Here is a 26033-nt window from a genome sequence, read left to right on the forward strand (position 1 = left end):
TAATAGGCCTAGTGTTTGTGCAGCTGGGAGAATTCAGCATCGATTTCCAGAAAGTTCAAGAATGGGTCTTTCAGCTGATTTCCTCCATTACGATCCTTGTTTAAAACAGAAAAAGTTCATATGAAATCAAAACTCTTTTATTAGTCATAAGAGAGTATATATTTCAATGTCATTTAGAACAGAATAGCGTGCACTATTGCTGTTTTCTTCCTGTGTGTGTGTGTGTGTGTGTGTGTGTGTGTAAGTAAGCGACTCGATCTCTTCCACAGACTCCAGGCTGAATGTCCCCGGTGACGTCAGCTGACTGTTTTGGCTGTACTAGGCGCTCCGGACACAGCGCGCGCTGCTGCTGCTGCTGCTGTAAAAAATGCTGCTCTCTGTGCCGCCAAGGATAGGATTCAACCCATACAACGGCTATCCCAGCAGAACCACTAAAAAGGTAAATCCCTCTTCGTATGTGGTGGGGTCTGGTCGGGACGGCGGAAAACGCAGATTTCTGTCGCTTATCTCTTGTGTGTGTAACTGCACGAGTGCGAGCTGCAGTGTCCTTGAAAGTGGAACCATAAAAATACTTAAGTGTATCATCGCGCGATCGTGCCGGGTTTTCCTCCGCTGTGGAGTGTGGAGTATATTTAAAAAGTAGGCATCTTGATGTAGATTCATCTTAGAAATCACAGACAGTGCGAACTTGCGGTCCGAAATGTTCACGGACAGCTTCTTATTTATGGGGACTCGATGCTTGTAGATTGTTCGAAGTAAATCAGAATAGAGGACTGTTATTTGGGATTCATGAGGAAAATTGCTTGATGGGGAAAAAAGAAAATTAGTTAAAGCAAGTTTTACGTTGAGTCATTCGCCCCACCCCTATAAATCCCACTACTATGACTGGAAACATTTAGGTTTCGGATTGACTTTGCAGAGACAGAAAGTCAATGCACCCGACACAGGATGCCTTTGATTCACGGGCTATTCATTTTCGGAGAGACAAAGATCAGAAGAGAGACCAAAAGACTAAATTAGCTTTTATATCATGTTAATGGCGCAGTTCATTTGATGTTGGTTACTTGCAGAGATAAACTAATATAAATCATAATATAAATGTCGTAGGCTTTTTTTTTTTTTTTTTTTTTTGGACAGGTAAGGCACTAGTGATTTTAATGATTATGTTTCCAATAACATTTGTGTTTTTTTTTTTTTACACAAAATAAATATTCTAGGTTAATAAAAACGTAACATTTTTAAAACAGGTACTATGTAAGTTTGTAACCTTTTTTATTGAAAAAAGGAATTTTCCAGTCTGTTTTGAATTTATTCTGAATGATATGTATGTAGCTGGCAGCCATATGACCCTGTAGCCCAAGACTGGTCTCCCACTGAAGCTAAGCAGGGTTGAGCCTGTGGTCAGTATCTGGATGGAGGTTGCTGATGGAAGGACAGTAGGGGGTGCTCACCCTATGGTCTGAGTAGGCCCCAGCGCCCCAGTATAGTGATGGGGACTCTATGCAATCAGCACCGGAGCTCCCCAGGGCTGCGTTCTCTCCCCACTGCTCTTCTCCCTGTACACCAACGATTGCACATCTAAGGACCCCTCTGTCAAGCTCCTGAAGTTTGCAGATGACACCACACTCATCGGCCTCATTCAGGACGGTGACGAGTCTGCTTACAGACAGGAGGTAAAAGAGCTGGCTGTCTGGTGCAGTCTCAACAACCTGGAGCTTAACACGCTCAAAACAGTGGAGATGATCGTGGACTTCAGGAGAAACCCCCCTGCACTCCCCCCAATCACCATCATGAACAGCCCTGTGACTGCAGTGGAGTCATTCAGGTTCCTGGGAACCACCATCTCTCAGGACCTGAAGTGGGACATTCACATTGACTCCATCGTAAAAAAGGCCCAGCAGAGGTTGTACTTTCTCCGCCAGCTGAGGAAGTTTAACCTGCCACAGGAGCTGCTGAAACAGTTCTACTCCACCATCATTGAATCCATCCTCTGCACTTCAGTAACTGTCTGGTTCAGCTCAGCTTCTAAATCTGACCTCAGAAGACTACAGAGGGTAGTCCGGACTGCTGAGCGAATCATCGGTTCAACTCTCCCATCTATTCAAGAACTGTACTTATCCAGAGTGAGAAAAAGGGCTGTCAAAATCACTCTGGACCCCTCACATCCAGCACACTCCCTCTTTGAACTGTTGCCGTCTGGTCGACGCTACAGAGCACTGAGCACCAGAACGACCAGACACAGGACCAGTTTCTTCCCTCAGGCAATCCATCTTATGAACAGCTGACAATAATGGCGAACACACTACACTTTATATTTATATACACACACACTTTATTTATCTAACACACATACTTAGTATACACTTAAATTTTGCACACAATATATATGTACATACATAACTTCACTTTGTAATATACCTGCCTACAATTGTCATTTGTATATTGTCATTCACTGTCTACATATTTGTATTTTTTATTCTTTTATTATGTGTTTTATGTTCTGTCGCTGTCATTCTGTTGTACTGCGGAGCTTCTGTCACGAAAACAAATTCCTCGTATGTGTAAACATACCTGGCAATAAAGCTCATTCATTCATTCATTCATGCTGTCAACAAGCGCTGTCCTCCGGATGAGACATTAAACTGAGGTCCTGACTCTCTGTGGTCATTAAAAATCCCAGGATATCTTTCGAAAAGAGTACAGGTGTGACCTCAGCATCTTGGACAAATATGCCCATTGGCCTCTGACCATCATATCCTCCTAACAATTCCCATATTTACTGATTGGGTTCATCACTTTGCCTCTTCTCCACTCCTCTCCATTTAAGAATGAATTGCTGTTGAGTTTGGGTATGCAAATGTATGCAAATATTAGCTACATAAAGTAAGTTACTTTACCTGTGAACATTGTGTTCCTGTTGAACCCACAGTGATATAGTGGTGTTATTGTGTACTACTTATCTAATAAATCTCTACCTGACATGAGATTAATACTGCACTGACATGCCCTTAAAGTTGTCAACCATATATTTTTAACATCATGATAAATCAGGTGCGCTTTTTCGCAAGTTTATTCAAAGCACTCTCTCTTTATCATCTGCAATCTTCAATGCCCTTACAAAAAGTTCATCATAATAGACTGAAATAAAATGACTGTTAACGTGTGGACCGTTTTATAAATTATTGCCTGATAACTTATAAAATACTAGATAAAGGGAAGCCGTTTCTGACACTGACATTGAGTATGAATGTCTGTCTACTCATTAACAGTTTCACAAGCATACACCCTGTTATCTGATCCAGCTTGGCTCTCTAAATGTTATTTCAGCTTCACGCCCATACTCACGAAATAATCCAGAAACAATGCAAAGATTCAAGCAGACCGGGTTGCTGATTTCATTTTACCTTTCAGTTTATGAAGAAATAAGAGAAGACCACAGCTATTCACTGAGATTCACAGTTGCATGTTTAACCACATTCATTGACCTCATTTTCCTTTTCTTGTTAGAGCTAACCATGTACTTGATTTTTACAAAAGCAACTATTTACTTATAAGTGCTGCTCTAGAAAGCATTGAGTTGCCTGATAGCAGAGCCTCCAGCAGCCCTGCCGCTGAGGTGGCAGGTGTCCGAGCCCATGGGGCATCTTTTCTCAATAACTCACACAGCGGGCGAGTGCTGGGGGAGGAAGTGTAGGTAGAAGCATGAAAGGAAGTAAGCTGTGTTGGGCAGGTGGGCATCATGTCCCTTGGTCATAATAAGGACATGTTTGTCATTATTGAAAGGTTGTATATTGCCATGGAATGGAGAAATTATGGCATGTATCACCCCAGGGATGGCAGTGAAGATGGTGTTTTTGGAAGCAGTTTTGGGCAGAATTGAATTCAGGGCATCTGTTTTTAATGAAAAAATAACCTGGTGATGTCAGGTTGCACTTCCACCTGCTGGAACGGACTAGATGAAAAGTATTCAGTAGGTTTGAGTAGGGCCACTGGCCAAAAGCCTAGAGGCGGCCCTGTCTGTTGAGTATGATGGCTGTTGTTGCTGCCAATGGAAGTCCAAAGGAGGAATGACAAGTCCAGTTCTTGACAGTTCTAAAACTTCTTGACTGTAGTGTTTTGTGAAGCTGAGGCTGCACTCTATATGGATCTTTAGTTGCTGTAGTTGTGTAAAAATGCAGTGGGAGAATGTCAGGTGTGGATAAAACTACAGAACAGTATTTCTGCAGTGACTCTCAATAGCTGGGTTTCCATCCAAAGTTGCTAGTTTAAGTCATGCGCAAAACTGGTATATCACATTAAACATTTTTGAACAAGCATTGTTTCTATCCAACAAGTCGAAGAGAACAAAATTATTAAATGCCCACCTCAAGTGAGTGTAAAAACATTTTGTGAATTAAGGTTTTTTTATTCAGAATTTGGCATTTCCATTACTCGTTTCTCATGCAATACTTCAAAATGTGCATTGAAATAGGGTAACTGGAATCATAGTTAATGAGTGTGGGCCAGGAGGAAGATGAACCAACTATGTGTGAGAGTAAAGGTATATTTATATAAAGAACGGAATGAGAAGGCGAACCAAAAGCACTCTCATTTGCATGCTTATATTGTAGGTCATTTTGACCCATTATGATTTTTGAGTTGCTAAATGTATGATTTTATTCTTGAAATTTAGATTTAATTTTTTTTTCATTTTGGGTCATGAACGTGATTGCGAAGTGTTGACATTCTACTGTTTTGCGTGCATTATTTCTATTATGATCTATTATGATATTTTATTATTATGTTGGCAGTTGCGCTGACCTGAAAAAAAATAATTATTTGGTTTATTTTGTTATGTCAGGTTCTCTGCCTCTTTTTAATATAAATTATGTGTGGGAAGCATTAATGTTTATGAGGCTTTTTGCTTTACCAATTTTTAAATATATACTGTGATTTAAATCCTGATTAATCTAAAGTCAGGATCAATTTGACCCAGACCATAATGATTTTTAACCCTAAATGCAAGATAATAATTCTAGCAATGCAACTTCTCATGTTTTAATGTAAGATATGCAGAGTTGGGGATGACGTGTTTCTGTAATATAATTACTTTTCCTGGTAACGCAGTAAAGTAATGCGTTAAATTTTCAATTTATGTAATTTGATTACAGTTACTTATGTCAGTAAAATTACATTACTTAAAGGGTTAGTTCACCCAAATGTTAAAATTATGTCATCAGTGACTCACCCTCACGTTGTTCCAAACCCGTAAGATCTCTGTTCATCTCCGGAACACAGTTTAAGATATTTTAGATTTAGTCCGAGAGCTTTCAGTCCCTCCTTTGAAAATCTATGTACGGTATACTGTCCATGTCCAGAAAGGTAATAAAAACATCATCAAAGTAGTCCATGTGACATCAGAGGGTCAGTTAGAATTTGTTGTAGCATCGAAAATGTCGTACGACGCTGCTGTTATCTTTGTTATTGGGCGCACCAGAAAACACGTCAACAGCGTTGTACGTCAACAGTCACAGAAGTCACACTCACAACAGTCCCGGAAGAGAAAACAATGCTGAATAAAATCGTAACTTTTTATATTTTTGGACCAAAATTTATTTTCGATGCTTCAACAAATTCTAACTGACTCTCTGATGTCACATGGACTACTTTGATGATGTTTTTCTTACCTTTCTGGACATGGACAGTATATCGTACACACAGCTTCAATGGAGGGACTGAGAGCTCTCGGACTAAATCTAAAATATCTTAAACTGTGTTTCAAAGAACAGAGGTCTCACGGGTTTGGAACGACATGAGGGTATAATAATAATGACATAATTTTAATATTTGGGTGAACTAAACCTTTAAGTTACAAATGCATTGAGTCCTACAACATTTAGATGCAATAAAATGTCTTATTTTAATTTGTATGAATCTTATTACAAAATGTTGCACATATTTTAGTCTGGCATTATAGTTTGGTAATATCTCAACAAGTGAATGTGTACAAGTTTATGTCACAGTAACACTAATATTAGTAAAAATCAATGACTCAGTAGAATGTGATCATCTGCTGCTTTAAGTCGCGTTGGCATCATAATTCAAGGCTTATTCCTCACAGCACGTTTTCTACCCAAAACGAAAAGTAGCCGAAATGACCTTTAATCTTTCTTTGTATACAGAGGTTATATAAAGATTAAGCCTGGCTTCACGTAGTTGATTATTTTACAGGACTTACTTTATTTAATAATAGACACTTCAAGTTTTCTTTAGATAAACTGTATTTCTCAGCTCATTTTCTTTCATTTCAGTGATTCGTTTCAGGAAGATATTCACGGAGACTGAATTGCAGATAGCGCACCCTATTTGTTTTCTTTATTTTACACACACACAAAAGTTTTGTAGATTTTAGGAGTGTAGGCTATAAAAATAATAGGCTACTTATGTATTTTTTCAGTCAATATTAAATTAATAAAATAACTAGTTTCTCTGCTTTGATAACTTGAAAAGTAAAGTAAACTTGAAAGTAACTTGAAAGTAAAGTAATTAGTAATCTGATTACTTTTTAAATGCAGTAATGTAATCAAATTACAATTTTAAAGAAGTAATTAGTAATTTGTAGTGGATTACTTTTTTTTTGTAACTTACCCAACACTGAAGATATGTATCTGATAATAATTTTTTATTCTTGGTGTGAATAAGCTCTGCAGAAAATGTAATTTGGAACATTATTTCCACAGCCTCTGTGCCTACGAGTTATCAGGGGACATTAACTTTATCAGAATTTCAGGATGGTGAGAGTGTGCAGCCACTGGTCTCTAATTTCCTCTTTAAGTGCCCCAAACTTAGGCTTCCTAAGCCCTGCAGGTCTGCTAAGCACTGCTGCACTGACTCACCCAACTGCTGTCAGCTCTGGCAGAATAAAATCCACTGGAGAATGACACTCTGTGGGGCGGCAAAATGTTGCAAATCACTTTAGACAATATGAATATTTGAAGTTCATTAGAGTCTTCTAAATATTCTGTGACCTTTAAGGTAATGAAACACTCTTTTTATGCGAATCACTCAGTTTTGAATATACAGTTGAGAGCTTTGAGATGCACAGTATCGAAAGAAACAATGAGAGCCGACTGTGGATACTAAAAGAGATTCTTATGCTTTAAAAGCACCAAACCCAATATATTCCAGTTGCATAATATTAACAAAGCTCAACAATACATTTTAAAAAAACATATTCACTGGTCCAAAAACAAAATATAACTATTAAATATTAAAAATATATTATTAAAATATTCAGATATTAAAATATGTATTAAATTATATACATAAATTAAAAATATATATATATTTTTTATACATTTTAATATTGCCTATACTTATAGTTTAAGTTTCAACACTGGAAAATGAAAGTATATATGATGCATAACCATATTCAAGAATTGATAAATGTACTAATTAAAAGCACTAAACTGCAAACTTTAACTTAACATCTGTAGAGTGTAACATTTTATGGTTTTCTTCAGATTATGATTCTACAGAAATATTTGAATCAGTCAGTAATGCATGCTGAAGATTCCTTTCTGTTGGTACCGCTACAGAAATGTGTGTTCACTCACATGCACTTACTTCCAAATTCTCCTTCACGGGATGGATCACTGCTGAAAGACACAGTTTTGAAAACCAAGCAGCCTAGAAGAAGAGTCATTCCCCTCCTTCCTGCACTCTTGGCAGGGATGCAGATTGCTCAGAGATAAATGCCTTGGAATTCCTGGAATTCCTGTCTCAAACATTGTGCGTGGATCCTGGGTTACTGGCTGTGGTTACGCTTGTTTCTTTCTCTTTAATTTCTACTAAGAGTTATAGTTTGACATTTTTGATTAGCCAAAAGATATACAGACAGAGAATCTCAGAAAATACCTGACCAAGATTAAATCCTAACTTGAAAAGGGTGGAGAACTGAGCAACTGAGGGATTTTTTTCTGCTGTTCCCCTCCTCCTCAACTTTAATCCAGTGAACGATGTTTGAGTGAAAAATTGCATGTCTCAAGAAACACCATATATATGATTTAGAAACCAAAGTTCTTTATATTTCTCTGAGGACATTGGACTGAGGGATAAAAATCACTATTCTGAAGAATATTCTATCTAATAATATTGTCTCGATATTCTCATGCAACGATTAAATTTTTAGTTACAGGTTTTTTTTAAACAAATCCTTTTTGCATTATGTATTGTATTATTAGGCAAACACAGTCTGACTCTAACATAAATCTAATCTTAACTATTTCTCACACCACAGAGAAGTTTGAATAACTACACCTTAAAAATAATCAAAATGTTATTGCATTGTGGCCCAGATATATATAAATGATTTGGTATTATTATGTATTTTTAGAAATTGATTATATTGGAATTATTCAATTAAGTTACAAATATTTGACTGCGATCACAAAATATTAATAATATTTTTTAAATAATAATTAAAAAAATGTTTGTAAAAATACTAATATTGTTTTAGAAATTATATTCATATATTCTCAAAATATTCATATAAAAAATGTAAACGATCAAAATCTAGATTCTAATACAATTTTTAAAACCACAGTGTAATTTGACTAACTACACACTAAAAATAATGAAAACATTATTGCATCGACCCAGACATCTATATATGATATTGTATTTTATTATATATATATTATGTATTTTCAGAAATTGAAAACGAAAAAATAATCATAAATGCACATTTTACTTTGTTTTATTCATTTTATAAAAACAAAATGATTGCCATTGTGCATATAGTTCCGACAGTAGCCATATAAAATGCATGCAAGTTATTTTCACTTGCTTTGGAAGTCTGCATTATGTCTTGGTAGGTCATTAAACATCCATATTCCAAGCAAAACCAAAAGCGTGCATCACAATACTGTAACCTATGCAGGTTGGAATGATAGACAGACCATTTATTTTCATCCACAGTCACACCTGGTACCAGCTCTTTAGAGCCAGATCACTGCTAACCCTTCAGAGCTGTGTTCTGCCTCCTGTGACCTCTATTTCTGCAAGCCTTCCCAAGAGTCTGCCCTAGTGGCACTGCAATGGAGTAATCAGGAGAGGTGCAAACCCCGCCAGGCTCTCATTACCACACTGCGCATATCTATGGAAATGAAGAGGCGGACTAAAGCCGGTTCCACTGCAGTGCTGTCCTCAAGTGCAAATAAGGGAGGACTCTCAGGTTTCAAGGGCAGGTTTGCTGGTATTGAGTAGATGTTGACAAGGATTTGTTCTGCATTCAGATACATTGAGCACAATCTGAAGTAAACAGAGCAGTGAGGATGTTCGTGATGCATGATGCATACTGTCAGTTTGGACTCTGAGGAATGCCTTCACCTAATATATTACATGAACAAGAATTAAAGCTTCAGGTTTAACAGATGTACAAGAATGGGATTGTTTGTGTAGAGTCCATATGGGTCATGAGAAGTCGTGAGAAGAACCCTAGGCACGCAAACTTAGTGAAGCGGAACTTAAAATACATAGCTAGCTACTTTTTTCCCCAGAATGCAAGCATATAGTGACCAATTCTACAATTGCACATACGTTTGTAATATCGCTTGTCTTTTCAATTAAAGTACATTTAATGTGCACACTGATTAAACAAAAATTGGCGTTTAAACAATTTCCACTGAATTTGAAAGGAAATGGCAAGTAACTAGAGCCCCTTTCACACTGCCATTCCGGTAAATACACGGGTAAAGTGTTCCGGCAATTGTTCCTGGGTGGCTAGATTTTACACTTTCACACTGCCAGTGATTACCCGGGATATGTGCGTGCTTTCACACAAAAACCGTAAAGATCCCGTAATGACACGTGATATCAGGGCGTGACGTGTAATGTACGAGTTGAATACGTTAGGCACGTTATACTTTCACTGAAGCAAGCGAACGATCTCGGCGTCAGCGCGGAAAGTGAGGAACAAACTGATCTCTGCTTCATTACAGTTTGCACATATTTTTTCGTCGCGAACGTTGATCTTCCTTCAAAACAGCCGGTAAAAGAGTTGTGCGTTAACGTGCGTCATCACTTCGACACAGCATTAGATCTGGCTTTTGTTCACACAGCACTCGTTGATTGAACCTGGCAATGTTACTAGGTCACCGACCTGGGTTCAGTGCCGGAATCAATCCCGGGATGTGTTTGCTTTCACACAGAAGGCGATCCGGCAATGTTCCGGCAATTTTCCTGGTCCGACATGCAGTTTGAAAGGGGCTTGGGACATTTTATTACAAATTTAATTTTGAAGTAGAAAGACTGAAGTAGTAGCTATTTTCTTGTAAAACAAGCTCCAATAGTCTGTTTTATTTACAACTTTGAAAACACCTTTTTGCAAAGTTTGAGAATACAATTTCCTGCGGATTGGAGCTAAACCTGACAAAACCTTCCTTATATTTCTATAATAATTCCATTCAAACGTTCAGGGTTGGTAAGGTTTAATTAATAATTTTGAAAGAAGTCTGTTATTCACACCAAGGCTGCATTTATTTGATAAAAAATACTGTAAAAATATTGTGAAATATTATCACCAATCAAAATAACATGTCTATTTGAATACATTTCAAAGTGTAATCATTTATTCCTGTGATGACTAAGCTGAATTTTCAGGAGCATTCTTCAGTGTCATATGATTCTTATTACCAGTGTTGAAAACAGTTTTGCTACTTAAGATTGTTTATATAAACGGTGATGCATTTATATATATATATATATATATATATATATATATATATATATATATATATATATATATATATATATATATATATATATATATATATATAATTACATTTTAAATATTTACATCTAAAAAGATTTTAAAATAAATGCACATAAGCACTTTAAAGTAACACATTTTTAGTTAAGTGAAAATTTGAAACAATATGGCATGATTCAAACAACACCTCTATCTGGATTGATGTCATAGGGAGGTTTGTTATTTTTAGCATGTAGTGTTTGTGTGGGGAAGACTGGTGTAGTTAGGTGTGCAGCTCTGCTTAACCTTGAACAGCGTTGGAGGGCAGATGGGCTTAGTGGGGGGCAGTGGTTCAGTCATCTGTTTTCCCATGCAGAGGCAGAGTTAGCCGAGTAGAGCAGTCCTAATGAGACAGTGCTTTCTGACTGCACCCAGCACATGAGAGGGATTAGCGCTCAACGCTAACAAGCTCAGATCTCAATTAGACAGGCTTCTATAACTAAGTTCAACCGGCTCAAAGTCAAGAGCCCTATATATGACATAACATTAGTACGAGCACTTCTGGATGTGCCCTGCTCCTCTTTTTCCAACAATCTCAGCCAAACCAGTGAACTTGTAGCATGTATTAAACCGAGCCATTGTTCCCTGGCTGATTTGATTTCACAGGCTTGGCTAATTAAATACTTCATCCTCGCCTGCCCCTCTGACTGATGAGGAGTTAATTAGAAAACTAACAGAACCTCTCAGGAGAGGGAAAGCCCCAGGCTTTGGACACAACAACAATCACAGGCATTTTGTGTCTCAGAATCTGCTTGTTATTGTACCTGAAATCGCATACTTTCCTATATAGGAGGCAATAAACAGTATGTGAAAAGAACAGTATGTCTGATTTAGTAGGTGTAAAGTACTCGGATGACCAGACCTACTATTTTGGACAAAGTGTGCATCAAATGGACACTTTACAGGACTTTATGGGTTGTTAATGGCAGTGAGGTGACAGAACTGAACACAACACATTCAAACAACACATACTCGTTTACATTCAAACAACACATACTTGTTTAACGGTCACAACATAATTATTTATTTAAAATACATTCCTAAGTACCTGAAGAGTGTGTGATTTAGGACACAGCCAGTTACTGTTTCAATGATCCAGTCAAAATGACTTCTGAGTTTATTTGAAGGGAATTAACAGCAAATAATGTATAACATTTGGTTCAGTTTTTCCACACAGAGCTTTTGGATGGCTTCAAGAAGACTATATTTAGAATATAGCACACAACTATGTTTAATGGTTGGTTTTTGTTAATTTTTGTTTCGTTGTTGCATGGAAATATCCCTTTGTGTTCCATGGAGAGAAAAAAAAAACAGAAAATGGGTTTGAAATGACGTCAGGGTCAGTAATAATACACAATTTCTTAGTGAACTGATTTTTTAAAGGTTATATTCATGTTGCGGCAGCATCGTTTTGATATTTGAGGGTTTTGCTCTGCGTGTGGCAAGACTGAGTCATTCATGGTCAGCACAACAACTCCTTCCACATAAGTCAAGAGCACATTTCCAAGGAAAATTAAAGGAAAGCTCTTAGGAATTTTAATCTAATATCACTGTATTGTCTCTCGTATTATCTCTGTTTTCACAGCAGGCGTATGCGTCCTCCACCCAGCAGATGGCGCCGCCCAGTCCCAACACCACCACCAGCAGCAGTAATGGAAGCAGTGGAGACCACCTGAGCAAAACCAACCTGTACATCCGTGGTCTCCATCCAGGAACCACAGACCAGGACCTGGTCAAGCTCTGTCAGCCGTGAGTGTCCTTGTTTCACGTGGAAATGAATTTAGGATTAGAAATGGTGGAGACAAGTAAGGTCAGGTTCATCATCAGCAGTTGGAGAGGATGTGTAATAAGAGCAGAAAATGCATTAAAAAACAGAAGGAGTGTGTGGGAGAGAAAATCTCCGACTTTGAGCGTCCTGATTTGACCCTTTATGATGAGGTTAGAAATGCACTGCTGGCAGATAATTCACTTTCATTTCAACATGAAGTGTTTTTGGATAAGCTATACAGCATCTTGATTTAGTGGACGTCGTGAAAATCACACATTTCTATTCATGAGACGTTTTTGGTATTTTATAACATTTTGGTATGATGCCTGAGGGGTGCTCGTTCTTCATCTTGGTATTGGTTCTCATTCGGTGTGTTTTTGTTGGTACATCGGGAATTCATCTTTTGAAATAAATCTCATATCACTTTGTCATAATCAGATCTGTGCTTTCATGTTAGAAGATGTTTTGGTGGAATGTTATGACAAATTCAACAGAGCTCTTTATTGATAACCGACTGCAGTGTTTCTAACAGCTAGGCACGACGGTTCCCCCTCCTCGCTCTTTCCCTGCAATTCCTTTTTAGGGTTGATAAAAGTAAGGAAGAGAGAGATTTTGGCTTCGGCTTCTCCCACCTTGAAGTATTTTATGTTTAAAAATAGTTGTTTTCATCTAATTCTCTCACCTGTTAACAACACTTTCGTTCATTTCTATCTGACTTTGTGTTTTAGAGGTTTGATTTGATTTCCTTCATCAGTAAGAAAATTTAAAATGGCTTCATTTTAGTTTTTTAGTGTTTTATAAATCTGTAACTGCAATGCAGTGATAACTGTTGAATCTATTAAAAAATTTATTTCATTAATTTAAAAAAGCTAAAATAATATATATATATATATATATATATATATATATATATATATATATATATATATATATATATATAAAAGATGAAAAACTGGAATGAAATTTAGAAATGTTACCTAGGCAATTAATTAAAATAAGTGAAAGCTACTAAAATGACTAAAACTGATATAAAAAATTAATTAAAGATAAATAGAATAAAATAATAATAATAATGACAAAAGAACCTAATTTCTAAACTTAAACTAAAATGAAATTAAATTTGGAAATATAAAAATGAAAGCTAATTCAGAATATTAATACAATTTATAATTGAACATAAATAATGTTGTAATAAAATACACTAAATGCAAATCTAAATGTATTAGCTTATAATGTTTATATTTTAAATTAGTATATTAAATTAAAGTGAACAATCACAATCTTTGATGAATGTGTTTGATGTCATTTATTTTGGCCAATACAAATGTGATGTGTTTTCTTAAGCTTCATTGAAATATATATTCCATTTTTGGACAAACTGCTCATATATTTAAGATGGCGTAGAAAGAACACGCACATAGAAGTAAAATACTGGAGATCGAGGCCCTCTCTGGAAGAAACGACTGAGATGAGGCTGCCCAGCCCTACAGGAAACTCTGAGCCCAGGGGGAAAGGGAAAGACAAACAAGGGCAACAGCTGGGAGGCAGAGGAGACGAAAAGTTGTTGGTGATGGGGGTGGGGAGAAGCTGTGAGAGAGAACGAGAGATTTGGGGGAGTGTGAGAAAGAGAGGCTGAGAGAGCGAGAGATAAGAGCTAGTCAAATATATCAGGTGTTTCTTAGCAAAGGAGCTGTTTGCGGGGGAGATGTTTGCTCAAGTAATTCCTGTTACCTTTATAGAAAGCGAGAGAGCAGATCACAAACCAAATGGTTTCAGAACTCTACAGCTTCTTTTACAAAGTCAGTGCTGTGGATATCTCAAGCAAGAACAGTGAAAAAAAACGACTTCGGATATATTTAAGGATTATCACGAGCAAGAGTGCTGTTATTCTGAATATCAACACTTCAGACCACCAGCCGAGTATGCGAATGCGAGAATGATATTTCTTTAATATACAAGAAAACTGCGACAGGATCAGTATGAGTACTACACTAATATCTGCAGCTCATCTCATGTAGTGCTTGACCATGACTCTGGGTTGGATCTCACACATGACTAACTGTCCGTCCACCCCTGGGCTGCACTGATAGTGACATCAGGGAAAAACTAAACTAGATGCAAATAATAAAATGCAATTAACCATGCAGTCATGAATATTTAGGATGGAAAAATAAATAGGCTTACACTACGTTGTGGCTTGTTTGCACGAAATAGCCGCAGACACCAGGGAAGTGCTAAATCATGGTATTATGTATGACATTTTTTATTTCTTTTTTATGTTGTTGTTGTTACATTTGTACAATAAACAATTTTGGCAGTACGTTGGGTTGCCATCTGTGCTGTTTTTTATGTTTTTATAAAAACATACGGTAGACAGATGTATTCGACTTAGAGATTGAAGATGTCTTGTGAAATTCAAAACTTTTAAAAGCATGTCTCAAAACACCTGTGTTTTGTTCCATTCCTCGTCCTGCATGAACAACTCTTAAAGGTCAAATGAATAAAAAACCGAAACTACTGTGATTACTTTAATCTATACTATAATTATTGCATTATATAGGTTTAGTTGAGCTGTGAACATCAGCGTGAGGTTGTGTGTGCAGGCAGTAGGACCCAGGTGAGGAGTCGGTGGAGGGCATTGTAGGTTGATTGTTGTGGATCTCAGCCAGAGCTGTGCTGGGCTGACAATGAGAACTCTCAGGTTACACTGCAAGCACATGCCTGGCTCGAGAACACCTACCTTCCTCCCCCTCCCCGTCCCTCAAACACCCGCAAGCCTCCAGTAATCCACAGCCGTGTACACAAACCTACAGCTCTATACCTGTATCATGCTGTGCAAATCCCTTTTCCCATGCAAGGCAGCATGAACATGGTATGGAATCCATTATTCAAAGAGCATTACCATTTGATCAGGGCTTCTCCTCCATGCCGGCACCCTCATGAAGATTTAATGCAAATGATTTCTGGATATGGGGGCCCGTTGAGTGGCACATTGTGAACGGGGCAGCGCTGGTGCCCTTGATTTATGGGGTTTTGTGCCTCCTCTGGCTTCGGTTACTTTGGCTCTTCCAAACTGTGTTTGACCTTATAAAATATCAGATAAACATCAAGTCTTATGAGTTTGGATTGATTTATCATTATTAAGCTGCTTAAAAGCTGTTTAAGGTGTTTATCTGTTCAATTAACCCAAATGTTACTTTTTGTGTTTTGTATTGCACAGCTATGGAAAAATAGTGTCTACTAAGGCCATTCTTGACAAGACCACCAACAAGTGTAAAGGTAAGATGTGCTGTAGAATTTCATATTTAATGGAATAGTTCACCAAAAATGTAAGATAAAGTGAAACTTTAAATAATTTGCTTTTCTGTTTCTTAAATTAAGATGAGCCATCAAACTCCCAAAAAAATAAATAAAAAAAAATTGTATTTTTTTCAAGACAGAAAATCTTGCTTGAAAGCTGTGGTCGCCATTCACATTTATTGTAGCGAAAATAGCAGCTTGGAAATTCTTCTAAACATCTCCTTTAAAAAAAAAATTATATTATTTTTATTATAACTTTTTGGGGGATTGTCATATTATTTTATGACAGTTATTATTTATAAATAAATATTTTAAGTTTGATATTTTCAATAAAATCTTTATACAGTACTTAATTTTTTTCTATTAAATATTAATGTTTTTTTATTAAATATTAAGATTTTATGTAATATTACTGTTATTTTATACTGATATTAAATATTAATTATTATTTGATTAATAATATATTTTACAAAATAATATAAATCAAAAATGAAAAATCCAAAATGAAAAATCCAAATAAAATGATTTTCCTATCAAAGCTACTGCAGTGGGCCGTTTTTGTATATAGAAGAGCATCTTGGACGTTCCTCTAAAACATCTGCTTTTGCGCTTCACGGAAGAAAGAAAGTGATACACGTTTTGAAAGACATTGTGAGTGAACTGTTCCTTTTAACCCGTGAGCGCTCTTTAAATACACTTCATCTATTTTATCTCTAGCAAATGTGTGCTGATGTACCAGGAATGAGATTGGTATTGCATAACCCTACATCTGTCAAGTGGACCAGTGCTATTACATTTGTGTCTGTGTGTGTGAGAGTGTATAGCTAACTTGGTCTGATAGCTCTTTTCTCATGCAGGAGCGATTACCAGTGTGAGCTAAGGTGCAGAGGAGTGATAGGGAACGCTATTGGCTTAACAACTAAACTCTAAGCAGTGATCACTGATCCTCTCTGTGTGTGTGTGTGTGTGTTCAGGCTATGGCTTTGTGGATTTCGACAGTCCGACCTCTGCACAGAAAGCAGTGACTGCACTAAAGACCAGTGGAGTTCAGGCTCAGATGGCAAAGGTAAGAGACAGAGGAACTAAACACCCTGTCCCCTTAATGGCTCTTACTTGCTGTGAACCTTATATGGCACATTGAAACCGCTTCAAACGAATTCCAAACACGAGCATTACTATTATTACTATAGCTCATACATACTTAATTTTTGGATTTGAACAAACCCCTAAGCCAAAGTATTCAACATTGGCGCAGATTTCATACAGCATGATGAGGGAATGTATGATATTACTTTCCTTACTGATTTTAAGCTAGTAGACAATAAAATTGAAAAAAAAAAATTATATGAAATTAGACTAAAGAAGCTGACTTTAGCAACAACAATTTAATTGTTGTTACCCAAAACAAATTATATTTTATGTTTAACTACTAAAGAGACATCAGAGCCAGCGATACAGGTCTAGCCAAGGTGAGACTGCTCTCGGCGGATACATGTGGATTGAGCTCTCGCTGATTGCGTGGAGCTCACCGTCTCAGAAATCGACGAAACACATTTTTAAATAGGCGCTGTCTTTATAAATAAACCACAGATTGGAGTTTTAAACAACTACATTCTTGCCTGAAATACTTTAAAAATTACATTTCATGACACAGTAACAGTAATATTTTGAAAATGATCCGAATAAATGGTGGTTGAACTCAACCAGTGCTGCGTGAACTCAACCAATCAGGATCTTTAGCGCCAAAGTCCCGCCCCCGAAAGTTCCAGAACTTTGAAAAAGTACTACCTCGCCAGCAGGGACTTTCTGAGGGGCTTTTTTTATCCCGGAACTTTATTTAGTTCCTGGATCCTGGGGTGGAAACACACCGGCTGTATCCGAAAACTGAAAAATGCTGCCTTCGAAGGACGCATTCCAAGGTCGTAAGGCATCAAGGCATGTCCGAATTCAGTGTTAGCTTCACTTCCTGTCTCCTGAGATGCCTTCATCTGGCTGATTTTTGAAGGCAGCATAGATGTATCCTTTGCTGCTTTTGATATCCCACAATCCTGTGCGTTACATTATATGAGAGTTAAGCAAAAAAATAAAGATGGCGTCTGAAAGTTGCGGTCGGTGGTCAGTTTGTGTGTAAATGTATGTTTCTGATCAACGTTTTCCGCTTTTGATGTCATTTCTAGCGAGAAATCAATATTGCAGTAATGAAATATTCACTTAGTTATCACCAATATTTTGCTGTATTTTGCAATATTTTACAATCGACATTTTGCTGTAGATCATTAAACCATTACACTGCCTCAGAAGCCTGTCCAAAATCAGTTTAATGAGGTGCCTTTATACAAAAATGCTGCCTGCAAAGTCATTGCCTGATATGGCAGCGGGGCAGCCTGCCTGAGTTTTCGGATGCAGCCACCGAGTACCAGCCCAAAGTCCCTAGTTCCTGGGTAAAGTTCCTGCGGTGTAAACGCGGCTTAATATGCTGATCTGGTACTCAAGAAACATTTCTTATTATAATCAATGTTGAAAACATTTGTTGCTTAATATTTGTTGTGGAAACTGTAATACATTTTTCAGTATTTCTGATTAAAGCTGCAGTTGGTAACTTTTGACGCTCTAGCGGTTAATAAACAGAACTGCTTGCATCTTGCGGAAGAATATCGTAGCCAGAACTACTTCTCTCTGTTTATGTATATGAAGAATCACAAAGGTACTGGGTTACTCCGCCGCGGTACCACCGAAGCAATCTAAAATAGTCAGAATATAAACACTTATTATAAGTGCACCCTAGTGATTCAGGACAGGCTAAAAACACGGTTTGGAAAATGGATTCATGGTGTACTCGCTTATTATATACATTTTTCTACATTTTGAACACAAACAAAGTTACGGACCGCAGCTCTGATTGGTTGTTTCTTACCGGGAGCGATGGAGTTTCTGCAAATGGCAATAGGAGCACTGGGAGGAGCCAGAGGAGCTTGATTTTTTCACAGATTATCTGTCTCATATTCTACTGTCAGGGCATAATGACGGGTTTAATAAATATGTAAAAAAAAATTTTTTTTACAAAAGTTCCCTACAGCACCTTTAATATAAAGTTCAAAAGAACAGCATTTATTTGAAATATGAATCTTTCATAACATTGTTTTTTTTTTCTCTTGACTTATATTATATAATATTGTATAACTGATTCAATGAGAAATTATCTGATGTTGAAAGTAAATGCCACCAATCACTGATGATTTTAGCACACTTGGGCTGTCTGTGGGTGTTGAGCTGTGGAAATGGAGCTGAGGTCTGCCACTGAGAGCAGTTCAAAGTGTGTGCCTGAGGAGTATTTGTCCCGTCGCTGCTCCTGCGTGGTGCTCCAGCTCTACAAAGAGCCTGTGTGTTTTCTCTCTCACCCATGGCTGAGTCACTGTCTGAGCAGCTTGGCTGGTAGTGCTGCACACCCTCCCTGTGGTGGCCCTGCAGGCCAGCACTTCTCCTGCCCCAAATTTATGATGAATATTTGGGTTAATCTCACAAAAAAATGTCCAGATCATATTTTACAGCAAAATAAATAAATAAATAATGACATTACATTTTGAATAAATAAAACTTATTTTTATTTTTTATATTATTCTATAATTATTATTATTAAGATTTTTGTTGTTGTTTGGGGGGGGGGGCTGTAATATTATTTCCATTATAATTAATTATTCATGAACATGATAATTTTGAGTTCACCTAATATTTTGTTATATTTTGTTTTAATTATTATTATTTTATTTAAATTAAGATGTGTTTAACTGCAATATTATTTAAATTAAAATGTTTTTATTGTTATATTTTATTTGATTTTAATGTTATTACAATGACAATTATTATTCCCGAAAAGCAATTCCTGTAACAAATGAAGATTAAAATATGATTTTCCTCAAAAAAATCACATTCACAATTGTCATTACATTTATATACATATTATATTATACATTATATATATATATATAATGATTTAAATAAAAAACTGTATCAAAAATACTAGCTTGACTTCCTATATATATATATATATATATATATGTATGTATATATATATATATATATATATATATATATATATATATATATATATATATATATATATACATGTATGTATATATATATATATATATATATATATATATATATATATATATATATATATATATATACATGTATGTGTATATATATATATATATATATATAGGAAGTCAAGCTAGTATTTTTGATACAGTTTTTTATTTAAATCATTAAGGGACTACAAAAAATAAGCATGTTATTAATTTATTTGCATTACAGTAATAGCACTGATGTTTTTTGCATTGCAGTAATGAGAAGTTTGTAATAGGTGTGCTTAATTGTGCAAAAAAATGTATGCCACAATACAAACGTGCAACAAAAACAGGATTCAATAAAAAAAAATGTATCTTTAATTTTGCTGTAAATGTGACCTGAACATATTCTTGAAAGATTTTGTGAGATTTGCCTATTTAATCTGTAGATCAGGATGAAAGGGCAACCTCTTCACGCAAGAACATTATGAAGCACCCGTCTTAACTACATTATATTATATATATTATATTTAAGAGTCTGTTGAGGCAATTGCTGTGGATTTAACTTGTCCCATTCCTTCTCTGGAAAAATTAAATCAGTACAAAAATCACCTTCATCGCAGGACACTGCAATTAGACATTGCATTTACAGCTCATGTTTTAATCTCATCTGCACACCAAAGTGAAGAATATGCAAATCAGCAGCGGGTGAATTGGAGGTTTGCTGTCTTGCAGCATCTTTACTGTCTTTCTGATTTGTTTAGACAAGTTAACACACAACTCTTGCTTCAATGATAATGAACTAAATTAATTTGAGCCGTATAATATGATTAGGGGTTTTGAGATCCTAAGATGAAAACCTTCTGCTCATGCCTCATGCAGGAATTGGGTAATCCATAGAAGACATGCAAGCACAGGTTTTGTGTATCTATTAATTTGAGGTTAGAAAGGTGTCACTTTGTACTGTATGCATATTTGCTGTCATCTCTGCAACTTCAAACGAAGCTAATTAGGTGTTTATATGGTAATGAGCTGACTCAGTACTGGCCTTGAAAACGGTCATTTTGACACATTTTACTAAAAAAAATGTTGATGTTTAAAACTCCAGCATAATTATGCAAAGGTAAGAGACAAATATGGTGAAAAATCAGCTTCTGTTTTCACTGGTGGCCAAAAGTTGGAAATAATTTACGAGTTCTTAATTTTTGAGAGAAGTCCCTTATGCTCACCAAGGCTGCATTTATTTGCAGAAATGATGACAGAATTGCTATTTTTGGACAAATTAATTCTTTAAGTTGAAAATATTAATCAATCTCATGAAAGTGCGTATAAATAGTACCCCAAATAAAAACAAAAACGTGTGGTATTGATTCGTATCATATGTACACGAAAACTGCATATTATATGCACCGTACACCAAACACATGCATATCATATGCATGCTAAAGTCCATTTTTGTGAATAAATAGCGCAAGTGTGTTTTTATTTGGCGTATTATTTATATGCACTTTCATGAGGGCTCTATATTCATTGTTTTCATTTCAGTTTTCTTTAGTTTTATTAGTTTCTTTTTGTTTTTTGCTTTGCTTACACACACACACACATAAATATATATAGTTCCAATTACTGAAAATAATTTAACAGTTTACAATAGAGATGATTTCCTATTCAATGTTTAACACATTTGTTTCTCTCTTCTCGTTGCAGCAACAAGAACAGGACCCCACCAATCTATACATGTCTAATCTGCCTCTGTCTATGGATGAGCAGGAGTTAGAGAGCATGCTCAAGCCCTTCAGCCAGGTCATCTCCACACGCATCTTACGCGACGCAAACGGCACCAGCCGCGGGGTCGGTTTCGCCAGGTACGCCTGACCAGCTCTCATACATAGAACCTGACATTATCATCATTAATATTCCATTCATAATGCATTTGCAATTACTCTATGTCAGGATGGAATCGACTGAAAAATGTGAGGCCATCATTCAACATTTCAACGGCAAATACATCAAGACTCCTCCCGGAGTTCCAGGTACTACATTTGGGTTGTTTTCCTATTGATCAGATGGTTATGACAAATAAATAATGAGTGATGTTTTCATGAAGTGCCTACAGAACCCTTGCTGTGTAAATTTGCGGATGGGGGACAGAAAAAACGCCAGAATCAGGGGAAATATCACCAGAATGGGCGGCAGTGGCAGAGAGAGGGCGAGACTGTGAGAGATCTGCTTTATTTATTTATTCATTTTTTACTTTTTCCATGTTGATTTCAATCACAAGTTTTAATTCAACTGTCACTCTTTCGTTCTCTCACACATACAGGGCGGGATGACGCTAACATACGACCCTACTCCTGCTTTACAAAATGGGTGGGTTCAGAAATTATTCCTCAAGAAATGTTGTACGTTGTGCTTTTAATTATGACGCTGCATGGTGACAGCGATTTCTTAAAAAACTGATGTGTCTGTCGCCCCCTGCAGGTTTTACTCTCCTTCCTACAGCATTGCTCCGAACAGAATTATCGCGCAGACTTCTCTCTCTCCCTACATGCACTCACCTGTATCCACCTACCAGGTACGGAGAAGCCATTTGTTTAGCAAGAGCCATACTACTGCTCAATATTTCAACTCTTTTGAACATGTACAGTTATTATATATCTGTATAAGGAATTTAAGTTCTTGTTTATTGACAAATCTTGACATTCTTTCTAGGTAATTAGGTTTAAGTTGATCTGAATCATATAGAGTAACAACACAAATGGAAGTTTAAAATGTGTCTCGTTTTGATGTCAGGTACACAATCCCTCCTGGATACATCACCAGTCTTACCTCATGCAGCCCGCGGTAAGTTGCAGTAAAAGCACTGCTCTTTTTCCTTAAGCACTTTTGCTTGTCTAACTTTCTTTCTTTTCTGTGCGCAGGGTACCGTCCTCACGCCCACAGTGGACCACACCATGACCATGCAGCCCACTGCTATAATAGGGCCTCTCACACAGCAGCTCAGCCATCTAACCCTGGGCAGCACAGGCACGGTACGTCCCCCACAGATCCCACAGAGAATTCATTACAAATGTCTTGAAACAAATAATGTATTGGTCTAATATTTTATGACTGGCAGTAAATTTGTCTTTTTTTTTCTATTTGTCTATTCTTTTCAGTTTTATTGTTAATTTTAGTTGATTTTATTTATTTATTTTTCTAGTTTCACATTATTGCAATTTTATTTTGGGGCTACCAGAATTCATATGCTAACTGCGTTTCATTTCTGGTGACAGGTTTTATAATATTACCATGTATAAAAAACGTGTAATTGTATTTTAATTTTATTGCAAATAAATTTTATCTTAGGTTTTGGTGTCATGAAAATGTCCGTTTGGTTTCAGTTTTTAATATTTGTGTTAGTTTTAGGGCTGCACGATATAAGAATATAAATTCAATATTGCAAAATATGCAGTGCAAATAAAAACAGTTGGACAGATTTAGGTTTGAAAATGAAAAGTAATTGAGACATAAATGTTAGTATTGTATTTTTACAGTGTACTATAACAATATTTGTATTACTTTTATTAAACTTTCAGTTTATTTTATAGTGCAATAGTTTAATTTATTTTATTTTGTATGCAGCCCCAGCAAAATCATCCCAATCATTAAAGAATGATTGATTCCAAAATCCAAATGTAGCTATTTAAATCATCCGCTGAAAATTCCTTTATTTTTTCATTGTGCAATATACATCACAGAAGAACAAATTATTCCTGTCAGTTTTTAACAATATCGTGCAGCCCTAATTTTGATAGAAATTGTGATATACTGAATTACAAGAATTATGAATAACCATATGAGCAAGAAGTTCATCCGTCTAGTATATTGGTCTAATGTTCACTTTATCTATAAATATCACACATTTGTCAACATGTGTCCATCTGTCCTCAGTATATGCCTGCAAACACAGCTATGCAAGGGACCTACATACCACAATATGCCCAAGTGCCTCCTTCAAGCGTTACAGCCGAGGTACCAAACCCTTGCACGCTGAAATATTCCTAGTGTTTCAAAGCCTGATTCACTGTGATGTATTGTCAATAATGTTGACCTCATGCCACTGCAGGAAAATAGCGTCCAACAGCAGCAGGTTGCTATAGAGACACCCACAGACCACACAACATACTCCTACCAGCACGGCAAGTGAAGAGGAGGTGGGCTACTTCCTGTTGCTTCCGAAATCTTGTGGTCTGTAATGGAAAGAGATCATGAAAACAACATTCATCCATAAGAAAATATGTTCATGATGTTTGGATGAGTAACTCATGTTATAAGCTTCTTTTCCTCCTCTAATATCTATCTTTCTCTTATTTTAGTTCATTCATAGGAGTGATGGAGGATACTGAACCACCTCTCTTGACATAAAAACAAACGGACATTGTGAAAAGGAACTGAGAAGCGTGTCTCTTTCCGATGGAAGAAAGCAGACATTTTTGTGACTTTTTTTTTTTCTCTGAGAAGGCCAACCGATAATGAAGCTAAACCTATTTTAGTAAATGAAAGTCTTGGAGGGAGAAAGCTATGACTACAAGACGTCATAAAAGTTCACAAAAAGCAAAGTAAGCTTTTTTTAAACACAAAGACTCACATGCACACACACACACACTCCGACACAATTTGAGAAATATTTTTCTGCAACTTTATTTTCTAAAATGTTCTGTGATGCCAGAATGAAACAACTATGATGTTACAGCACCATGTGTCGTTTTAAATTGATTTAATCTTTTTGTAAAATTCTTCAAAGATTTTGTTGACTGCTTTTGAACTGTCTGCTGCAAAAGGAATTTTGTACATAAAAAAAAACTGTTTTTGCAAAGATCTTGCTGCATTTTTCTTGAATATCGATTTAAGGAAATCCTGAGGAACCTGCTGAAACCAGCAGCTTAGTTGTTTTGATAGATCTGCAGAAAAATGTGCTGTATCGAAGAGCGTAGTAAATGCACTCATTGTTTCGAGCAACTTTGTGCCAGCAAGACAAGACTGAATTCAGAAACCAAGACCTCATATCCCCTCACAAAATAGTATTTTGTTTTTCTCTTCCAAAATGCTGCTTTATCTTGTAAGTTAGGTTATGCTCTGTTTATATGTTGAGATTTATTTTTGTATTTGAAGATCATTTTTTTAAAGTAAATTTCAAAGAGAAGCTATTTGGATGATAAACCTTTTTTATGGCTTTGTTTTCATGTCTATAGTTTTGTCTTGCCTCTTCATACATATGGATTTTGTCTTTTCTTTAACGCATTGTAAGGAGTGCTCCTCCAGCGCTGTAATGTAGGCCTGTAAATTAATTTTTCTTTCCTTGGTGAACTTTAATAGTGAGGAGTGTGTTCTTTGGACTGTGTCCCCTGAGATATAAAAATGGCAATATAATGAAAACCAAGAGAGTTCTTCCCTTATTAGTGGAGCACTCCCTCAGTTTCCTTCCTTCTGAGATAAAAGATTCTGAGACTCGAATAGTGATCATTTCTGTTGTGCTCGGTGCATAATATAAATCCAACATGCTGAAATGTAGCATACATGTAAATTTGCTGAGCAGGACAACAGTTCAGTGATGTATGAAATTAAATAGAATACTATAATCTAAAAAGTATTAGGATAAATGATTATACGCTCTCGTTAACGATGTGTTTTCAGAAACAATTAATAGGACTTATATCACATGCCACATAATCAAACTAAGTGTTACAATTTTGTGAATGAGTTCGAAACAACATCGTAGATAAGACGAGGTCGCGTTTAGTCCGATTCAAGAACACGAGCGATTCTAATGGCTCAATTTGTCGAATCAAAAACCTACAGCGCAAATCTATGAGCCGGTTCTAGTTTAAACAAAATTACCGGTTTGAATAGGTCTGTATTGTATTTTTTTTTACAGCTTTATATATATTAACAAATTAATATATACCCAGTGCACTCAAATTAAGATCTTATTTAAGGTCTTATTTAGCGAATCAGGGCACGAATCGGTTCAAACTTCGAACAAAATAGTTATCGGCTGCAATCAGTCTACACGGTATTGTTTACAATTTTATCAGAAAGAATTGTATTTAAGAAAACATACATGCAA

General features: G+C 36.3%; 1 protein-coding gene across 3 annotated transcripts; it reads left to right on the forward strand.

Annotated features, from left to right (window-relative positions):
• Positions 1–255: 255 nt before the first annotated feature.
• rbms2b (RNA binding motif, single stranded interacting protein 2b) lies at positions 256–25139 on the forward strand. 3 transcript variants are annotated; one of them, XM_026241915.1, is made up of 14 exons: positions 256–439; positions 12375–12538; positions 15778–15836; positions 16832–16923; positions 21632–21789; positions 21878–21957; positions 22032–22141; positions 22248–22294; positions 22406–22499; positions 22718–22768; positions 22846–22956; positions 23858–23938; positions 24033–24105; positions 24283–25139. In XM_026241915.1, the coding sequence occupies exons 1-14, from the start codon at positions 368–370 to the stop codon at positions 24291–24293; spliced, it is 1203 nt and encodes a 400-aa protein (XP_026097700.1). In that variant the 5' UTR covers positions 256–367; the 3' UTR covers positions 24294–25139. The 3 variants fall into 3 exon arrangements, with proteins under 3 accessions (XP_026097700.1, XP_026097702.1, XP_026097701.1); XM_026241917.1 differs by having other exon boundaries at positions 270–439; positions 24033–24154; XM_026241916.1 differs by having other exon boundaries at positions 270–439; positions 24033–24120; positions 24283–24784.
• Positions 25140–26033: the final 894 nt, after the last annotated feature.

Source organism: Carassius auratus, unplaced genomic scaffold (genome assembly GCF_003368295.1).
Source record: "Carassius auratus strain Wakin unplaced genomic scaffold, ASM336829v1 scaf_tig00000254, whole genome shotgun sequence".
Lineage (NCBI taxonomy): Eukaryota > Metazoa > Chordata > Actinopteri > Cypriniformes > Cyprinidae > Carassius > Carassius auratus.